General features: G+C 45.1%; 1 protein-coding gene across 1 annotated transcript; it reads left to right on the plus strand.

The window, feature by feature from the left end:
• Positions 1-206: 206 nt before the first annotated feature.
• On the plus strand, positions 207-9547 carry VHL (von Hippel-Lindau tumor suppressor). Its single transcript, XM_058171388.1, has 3 exons — positions 207-923; positions 2233-2355; positions 6934-9547. The coding sequence occupies exons 1-3, from the start codon at positions 707-709 to the stop codon at positions 7116-7118; spliced, it is 525 nt and encodes a 174-aa protein (XP_058027371.1). The 5' UTR covers positions 207-706; the 3' UTR covers positions 7119-9547.

Consider the following 9547-nt stretch of genomic DNA (forward strand, 5'->3'; position numbering starts at 1 on the left):
AAAATAGCATTTTTACTCTGCCATACAACAGTGGATACCATGTGGTTGTCGGAGGATATTTTGGTCCCAGAGTGGAAGAGTGGAAAGTGTCTTTTTTTCCTCCCAAAATATATGTGGATAACTAGACAACTGTGATATAAGTAAATAGGTGCAAACAATTCAGATATCGGGATATACTGGTAGATGAAAATTCCATTGTCTTTCATGACCTCTGTGCTCACATTCTCATTTTTGTATATTGGGATTACGAATGTATGTCAGTCAAATGTAATACTTTTTGGAACTAACCAGATGGTCTATAACAAGTGCTGGGATTCTTTTAAAAAAACGTATCTGATCATTGCTTCCCACAGTTTATTAATTCAAATCTCAGTCAAATTATATTCTACTAGTAACCATTTTACTATAGGATTATGATGTATCTTTCAAGCAATTGTTGCAAAACAGCGATATGATTTTTTTTTCCCCCTTCAAAGGGAACATCAGCCTACCACACGTCCCTCCAAAACATCCGAACTGCGCAAGCGCTTACGGGCCCTCACGTCTAAGGCACGCGATTTCCGCAAAACAATGGCTGCCGGGGATGCGCATGCGTAGAACGGCGGGGGTGGTTTCTCCGCAATATAATGGCTGCTTGTGTGTACGGCCGTCCGCGCGTCTAAGTCTTCCCTGATTTGGATTGCGGGAGGTACCGTAGTCGTTCAGGATGCCGCAGAAACCTGGGGAAGAGGAGGAAGAAGAGCGAGAACGGGAAGACGCTGCTCGGCGTCTGTGCTCGGTAAACACGCGGGAGCCTTGCGAAGTTATTTTCTGCAACCGCACCCCCCGCTTGGTGAGACCTGTCTGGTTGGACTTCAACGGGAGGCCAAGCCCCTATCCCACCCTGAAACCGGGCACCGGCCGCCGGATGTGCAGCTACTTGGGTGGGTAGTTTACGGAGGGGACGCTTCGACCATTTAGCGGTTTGCGGTCGGCTTAACGGAGGCGGCGCGACGTGCGGATCGCCGCCTTTCCGCTGTCGGGTTGTAATCCCTTTGCAAAAAGGGGCTAATGCTGCAAAACATTTATTAGGGAAATCCTTCCACTTCCCGGAGCTCCCGAAAGGCAGCTAAAAAGACGGAGATAACCGATTCTCTGCACAGGGTTTTGCAAGAAGCCGTGGGATGATGCTGAAGTCGCGAAGTCTGCAGGGTTAGCCTTTGAACGGGAAGGTCTTGTTAAACAAGCTAGCCTTTCGGTGACTTCAGACTGCACATAAAAGCGCGGGGGGGAGGAAACAATCTATTCTCTCTGCTGAAAAGCTTAGAAAAACTGGTCTGCGGCTTTTGGATTGATAGATACTGAACAGTCTTGACAGTGGTTGCTACAGCCCTGAATTGGGGGATTTCCCCCCCTCTCTTTTTTTTTGTCTTTCCCGAGTGCGTTGTGAAGAAAATGCCACTTTTTCCCTCCCTACGTCTGTTTTTGAGTAGATGATGTTTTTCCTTTTAGGGGAGAAGCTAGCAGAGCTCCCCTCAAATTCTCCCCATAAAAATAAAAAAAAGTCAGGAAAACCATACAAATGCAGAGCTTCATTTGTAATTGCCAGGGCAAAGTGAGAATGCCAGGGCACATTTCTGAGCCCAAAAAATGGTGGCTGTTCCTGCACTGGGTAAGCAGGAAAGTCCTATGAAAGCATTTTCAAGGGACTGATTCTGTAAAATATCTTTATTATAAATGTGTGTGTTCTTATATTTCAGTGTAAATATAAACATTACCAGGACTACTTGAAGCATCAAAACTGGTAAAAATAACTAAAATGGGGTAAAAACAGAAATAGCACGTAGTATTTTATTAAAACTGGAAAGATCTAGGAAATTAAAGAAACAAACCCTGATAGGTACTAATAGATAATGGTCAGATTAGCTGCCAAATAAATCACAGCCTGTGAAGAAGGCAAGCGCAAACCACTTCTGAAAATGCTGCCAAGAAAACTGCAGGGATTTGTCTAGTCAAGGGTGACTCAAAGCACACTCACAAATATTAACACAGTTAATGTGTCACTCTAGTTCTGACAATCCTCTCATTATACTGGTAATTGTCTCCTATTCCATAGAAGTCTTAATCTTTGTGGATTTTGCTCAACCCAATAAATTACTTTCTCTTCCAGCATTCTTTGTATCTACAAAAATATGTGACTTTTCAATATATGTATATGACTTGCTAGCAGATACTTTATTTTTTCTTTTCTAGAACATCTTTGGTTGTTCAGAGATGCCAGGTCAGATGATAGTCTTCTTGTTAACCAGACAGAGCTGTTTGTAGCTACTCGCAATACAAATGGACAACCCATATTCGCAAATATTACATTACCAGGTAAACTGAATATCTGAAATAAGATTACAGTATAGTTTTATTCTATTGTATGATGAAAAACAATACAATTATTAAATAGCAGTTTGGTTCTCTTCTTTTTGTCTGAAATAAACAACAACTGAAATTCTCTGAATTTCTGATGTTTTTCATTTTGAGGATCATGTTAACTGCACCAAACCTTTTTAGTCTTCCTTTCCCTCTCATCTCTTTCCTTCTTCCTTCATGTATTTTTTGTTCAGTCTTTCTTTATTCTCTCTGTATGACAAAACCACCCCAGTGTGCTACTTTGGATTCAGTAAACACTCGCATTTATTTTCACTCCATCTTTTTTTGTTTTATCAGATACAGTTCTTAAGCATCTCATTCCCACTTCATTCAATTTTTATGTTTTCTCCTGACATACTCAACTTTCACTTCCAAATAACAAAGTGGCCAGAACTACCCTTTTATACATAGCCTTTTCATTTCTTTCAACAAACATCCATCCTTTCAATATATCACCCATTACCTTACCCATTACCTGCTTGTCAGCACTTATACATCTTAAAATTTGTCCATCTGTGTTTCCAGCTTTAATAAGACATTCTACTGACATAAATTCATCAACTTGCACAAATTATTCAACATTCATATATAACTAGCAATTATTCTGTCTGTTTTCTCTCTCAATCACAACTGCCTTGATTTGCAATACATTATCTCCAGAACTAATCCTCTCTTTATATTTTTTACAATCTGTTGAAAATTCACTGCAAATCTTGTTTATGTTTATGTTTATGTTTATTCAGATTTGTATACCGCCCTATCTCCCTAGGGACTCAGGGCGGTTCACAGGCAAATAAAATACATATAAATACAAGATAAAATGTTCGTTAAAAAACTTATTAAATATAGCCCGATAATTAAAACAATATATATAATAAAACCCATTTAAAATCTAAATTTAAAAAACCTAGTCCAGCCCTGCGCAGACGAATAGATGTGTTTTAAGCTCGCGGCGGAAGGTTCGGAGGTCCGGAAGTTGACGAAGTCCTGGGGGGAGTTCGTTCCAGAGGGTGGGAGCCCCCACAGAGAAGGCCCTTCCCCTGGGTGTCGCCAGACGGCACTGCCTAGCCGACGGCACCCTGAGGAGTCCCTCTCTGAGAGCGCACGGGTTGGTGAGAGGTATTTGGTAGTAGCAGGCGGTCCCGTAGATAGCCCGGCCCAATGCCATGGAGCGCTTTAAAGGTAGTTACCAACACCTTGAAGCGCACCCGGAAAGCCACAGGCAGCCAGTGCAGTCTGCGCAGGAGAGGTGTCACGCGGGTGCCACGAGGGGCTCCCTCTATCACCCGCGCAGCTGCATTCTGAACTAACTGCAGCCTCCGGATGCCCTTCAAGGGGAGCCCCATGTAGAGAGCATTGCAGTAATCCAGACGTCACGAGAGCGTGAGTGACCGTGCATAGGGCATCCCGGTCTAGAAAGGGGCGCAACTGGCGAACCAGGCGAACCTGGTAAAAAGCTCTCCTGGAGACGGCCGTCAAATGATCTTCCAAAGACAGCCGTTCATCCAGGAGGACGCCCAAGTTGCGCACCCTCTCCATCGGGGCCGATAACTCGCCCCCGACAGTCAGCCGAGGACTCAGCTGACTGTACCGGGATGCCGGCATCCACAGCCACTCTGTCTTGGAGGGATTGAGCTTGAGCCTGTTTCTTCCCATCCAGACCCGTACGGCTTCCAGACACCGGGACAGCACTTCGACGGCTTCATTGGGGTGGCCCGGTGTGGAAAAGTACAGCTGAGTATCATCAGCGTAAAGCTGGTACCTCACACCGAAGCCACTAATGATCTCACCCAGCGGCTTCATATAGATGTTGAACAGGAGGGGCGAGAGAATCGACCCCTGCGGGACCCACAAGTGAGGCGCCTCGGGGCCGACCTCTGCCCTCCTGTCAACACCGTCTGCGACCGGTCGGAGAGATAGGAGGAGAACCACCGATAAACGGTGCCTCCCACTCCCAATCCCTCCAACCGGCGCAGCAGGATACCATGGTCGATGGTATCAAAAGCCGCTGAGAGGTCTAATAGGACCAGGGCGGAGGAACAACCCCTATCCTTGGCCCTCCAGAGATCATCCACCAACGCAACCAAAGCCGTCTCAGTGCTATATCCGGGCCGGAAACCGGACTGGAACGGGTCTAGATAGACAGTTTCCTCCAGGTGCTGGGGAAACTGATACGCCACCACACTCTCAACAACCTTCGCCACAAAGCGAAGGTTGGAGACCGGACGATAATTACCTAAAATAGCCGGGTCCAGGGAGGGCTTCTTGAGGAGGGGCCTTACCACCGCCTCTTTCAAGGCGGCCGGAAAGACTCCCTCCAACAAAGAAGCACTCGTAATCGCCTGGAGCCAGCCTCGTGTCACCTCCTGAGTGGCCAGTACCAACCAGGAGGGGCACGGATCCAGTAAACACGTGGTGGCATTCAACCTACCCAGCAACCTGTCCATGTCCTCGGGAGCCACAGGGTCAAACTCATCCCAGACAATGTCACCAAGACCGCCCTCAGACGCCCCACCCGGATCCCCGCAATTTTGGTCCAGACCGTCGCGAAGCTGAACGATTTTATCGTATAGATAACCGTTAAACTCCTCGGCACGTCCCTGCAACGGGTCATCTCGCTCCCCCTGGTGAAGGAGGGAACGAGTCACCCGGAACAGGGCGGCCGGGCGGTTATCTGCCGACGCAATGAGGGACGAGACGTAACAACGTCTCGCATCCCTCAGTGCCACAAGGTAGGTCCTAGTGTAGGACCTCACTTGTGTCCGATCAGCCTCTAAACGACTGGACCTCCACAAACTCTCTAGGCGTCTTCTCCAGCGTTTCATCCCCCTCAGCTCCTCGGAGAACCAAGGAGCCGGTTGGGATCTACGCCGGGTCAGAGGCCGCAAAGGCACGACACGGTCCAAAGCCCCAGCCGCGGCCCGTTCCCAGGCCGCGACTAGTTCCTCAGTCGTGCCGTGAGCCAGACCCTCAGGACATGGCCCAAGCTCCGTCTGGAACCTCTCCGGTTCCATCAGGCGCCTGGGACGGAACCAACGTATTGGTTCCGTCTCCCTGCGGCGGTGAGTAGCGGTCGGAAAGTCTAGACCAGTGGTTCCCAACCTTTTCTTGTTTGAGGCACAACCTTTTCTTGTTTGAGGCACCCTTGGAAAGCCTTTCAAAAGTTCCCGGCACCCTTATAAGGAAATAGATATTTAAAATCTCCGTAGCTCAAAAGTTCCCGGCACCCTCAAAAGATCTCACGGCACCCCTTAGTGCCGCGGCACACTGGTTGGGAACCACTGGTCTAGACGAAGGAGCGAGTGATCTGACCATGACAAAGGTTCAATGACTACATCCCTCAAGTCCAGATCCTTCAACCACTGACCAGAGATAAAAATCAGGTCCAGCGTGCCACCCCCAGTGTGAGTAGGGCCATCGACTACTTGGGTCAGGTCCAAGGCCGTCATGGAAGCCATGAACTCCCGAGCTGCTGTCGATGATGCGCCGGAAGATGGCAAGTTGAAATCCCCCATGACAATAAGTCTGGGGGTCTCAACCGCCACCCCAGCCAACACCTCCAGGAGCTCAGGCAGGGCAGCTGTCACGTAGCAAGGAGCCAGGTACACGACAAACAAGCCCATCTGACACCTATGACCCCACCTCACAAAGAGGGATTCACACCCGGCAATCTGAGGTACAGTGGTCTCCCTCGGCTCCAGGCTCTCCCTAATAACAACCGCCACTCACCCACCCCTACCCTGAGCCCTCGGCTGATGAAGTGCCTGGAAACCCGGTGGGCACATTTCCACAAGGGGCACACCCCCTTCAGTGCCCAACCAGGTTTCCGTGACGCCTATAAGGTCCGCGGCACCCCCCTGAATAAGATCGTGTATTAGGGGGGCCTTATTGACCACGGACCGGGCGTTGCACAACATAAGCCGAAGGCCCAGGCTCTGAGGGTCTTGACCATCCGGGAAACGGGAAAAGGACGGGGGATCGGGGCGCGCGATCGCCTGCAAACATCGAACGCACGCCCCCCCAGGACTATACGATCCCCCCCTTCCGCCATATCTGCCCCTCCCACTTACCGTGCAAATAGGACCACCCTCACCGAGAGAAACGCAATCCCCCCCCATAACCTCCGAACCCATTAAATAACCGCCGCGAGCACACGCAAGGACTGGCACCCCACCCGGCGGGCTACCCCCAACACCCGCCCTAACCCTCCCACCCCTTAAAAACGCCCTATCTAAAAAACCCCAAAGGCTCTTTTTCTTCGCATGCCACCTCTGTGGGTCCCAAGACCCGTCATTGAGGCCGGCCCTTGATAATGAAGCGGGCCATTCCTGCGAGGCGGGGGCACCTCTAGTAGATAAATACTAGATAAATCTAGTAGATAAATACTGTTTCTCAAGCAATTTCTATAATTGTTGCTGTTTACCCTTTTTTTAAAGGCTAATTTAGCCTTTAAATATTTAATCTTTAAGCTTGTTTCACATTAGTTTTGAATATCTTAAGCCAAACATTAACAATCCATTCTTCTCTCAATAGTATTCACTCTGAAGGAAAGATGTCTGCAAGTGATCCGCAAATTAGTGAAACCAAGAAACTACAGGGAATTAGACATTGTTCGTTCATTATATGAAGATCTAGAAGATTATCCAGATATTAGGAAGGATCTTCAGCGGCTTTCTGTGGAAAGACATAACCGGCTGAGAAATGGAATATCTGATTGATGTAAGGAATCTTAAATGAGAAAGTTACTTGGGCTAATAAACTGCTGTGTACAAGAGGTATTAACTATATTTTATGAATCGAAAAGATGACATCGACTTTCCATTGTGTGTTACTTAGCTCTTGTTTGGTTTAGCCTATGTAGGTTATATGTTGACCGCTATAGGCAAAGGACAACGAGTCAAAATGCCACCAGGCCATAGCTAAAAACACTTCAATAAAAAAAACATTACAGAAGGCATGGAACTTTATTTAGATATCATATAGGAGAAGATGAAGTGTTTCCAAAGCTGTTTCCTGGTGGCTCTTCACATATTCCAACTACTGTTTTATTTTTATTATTTTATTGTAAAAACTGAACTGTGAACAAAATAATCCTCATATTTAAGAGTAAATTACTATTAAATGTTTCACCCCTCTATATTTATCTTACAAATCGATTTTGAGGGACAAAAACATTAGGTTGTCTTTTATTCTTATGTTTCCTGTAGGTTATTGTTATTGCTGCAGACATCTAACATAAGTAGAAAAAGATGGAAATTCTGTGAATGAATGTCATGAAGTAATGAATGTTACTTCCGTTAAAGCAGGGAGTAAGCATTTTCTTAGATAGTATACTTTCCATTGCCACTAACCTGAAAATCTGACAGCTATATGGCAAGGATATAGTTTTTTGCTAAATCATAATTTTCAAGTGTGAAATCACTTGAATTTTAGATATCAGTAAAAATGAATGAAATAAATATGAAAATAATAACTTCCACTTCTTTGATGTTCCAGCCAGAAGATCATGACCAGGTATTCCCTGCCCTAAACAATAGGAAGAAAACTTCCTAAATTTCTTATGCTTCCTCAGTTCATTGCAACTACAGGTTGCCCTTGACTTATAACTTCATTTAATAAGAGTCTGGAATTATGATGTCCTTAGAAAGGTGCTTTGCAGTCCATAAAGCACTTCTGGCCTTTGCAAAACACTGCACCACCACCTGCAGTCATGTGATCCTGATCTGGGTGCTTGGCGACCTGTTCACATTTATGACCAGGTTATTGCTAAGTGCCTTGCAACCATATGATTGGCATTTGCAATCTGCTCTGCCAGCTTTTCTAGAAAATAAGTGGGAAAGCCAGCAGGGAAGGTTTGCAAGCTGCTGCCATTCTCATCTCTGGCAGCTGACTGAAAGAGCTGCTTCCCAAGGGAAGCTGAACCCTTTCAGCAGGATGCAGAAATGGAGCTAAAAATCCTGAAAATTTGGGCTCCATTCTTGCACCCTTTCATGTACAGAGGGGAGCTGAATTCCTTTCAGCCAGCTTCCAGAGACAAGAGAGAGCCGAAATCCAAGCAGAGAATAGAGAGTCAAAGTAGTAAGAAAAAAAGTGCGGGATGACATATGGGGGAAACCCAGTGTAGGCTGTGCATGAGTGTCTCTACTCAGGCTGCAAATCTTGCTTGGGTTTTGGCAAGGAAGATTTTCAGCTTCTGACTGGAGCCTCTCTGGGTTTCTTCCGTTCTCCTGAGGCACCTTACCTGGGACTCTGCTTAACAACTCACACAATTATTTAACAACTAAAGTCAGGTGTGTCAGGATTGTGTTCATTGAGCAAAACATCTTGTTTAACAACCACTGCTCAATTACTCGTATCCAAATTATGACTTACGGGGTCATACTGTAAGTCAAGACTACTATATATCATACATCCTCAAAACTCTCCATTTTAATAACTTTCTACAGCATGCTGAGGTACTATTCAGCTGCTTTATATAAAAAAATTGTTTGAGATTTAGTAAGTGATACATGAAATCACTGTTGTCCAAAAATTTTCCAATCTGTTTTCTATATAGCTTCTGAAAACTAATTTTTGCAATTATTTTTATGTTATTTGGTGTCAGCAAAGAATGCTTTCACTATTTAATGTTAAACTTTCAAGATGAAATAATTGAGGTGAGAGCCAATGTTTAGATATCATTTTTCAAGCATGTTTGTAAAATAATTTCATGTCCAAAATAGTTTCTAATGTGTATAATTTGTGTACACATGAACGTTGGGGGCTGAAATATTGTGTAAATAAGATACTCCTGTTTTAAACCAGATAGCAAAAATAGCAGCATAAAACAGGAAGAAGGTCTTTATGAAAATGAAGTCTATAGCAGCTCAGTTTTAGTAACTTAAATATTTAGTTCTGTATCTGAGTTCTTAGAAGAAAACATGTTGTTAATGTGAAATTGGGCACATCATTACTTTTGTGTAATTCTATGTTTATTTGATATAGAGTGATAATAGTTGTCCAGGCTGGCCTATTTGACTTCTACTTCTGAATTGTTAAGAATTGCTTCTAATGTATATTTGATTATTTCTCAGCATTCCATATAATGCAGTTTATCTTTTTTTTTTAAAAAAATCCTTGAAGATATTAAAGCAGCTTGATAATTGGA

Source organism: Ahaetulla prasina, chromosome 2 (genome assembly GCF_028640845.1).
Source record: "Ahaetulla prasina isolate Xishuangbanna chromosome 2, ASM2864084v1, whole genome shotgun sequence".
NCBI lineage: Eukaryota > Metazoa > Chordata > Lepidosauria > Squamata > Colubridae > Ahaetulla > Ahaetulla prasina.

What these genes read in the sequence shown, in the direction of transcription:
- VHL (XM_058171388.1), top strand. Translation starts at nt 707, where the DNA reads ATGCCGCAGAAACCTGGGGAAGAGGAGGAAGAAGAGCGAGAACGGGAA. An exon ending in CCGGATGTGCAGCTACTTGG is followed by an intron (nt 924 to 2,232) that starts GTGGGTAGTTTA and finishes TTTCTTTTCTAG; the next exon opens with AACATCTTTGGTTGTTCAGA. An exon ending in CGCAAATATTACATTACCAG is followed by an intron (nt 2,356 to 6,933) that starts GTAAACTGAATA and finishes TTCTCTCAATAG; the next exon opens with TATTCACTCTGAAGGAAAGA.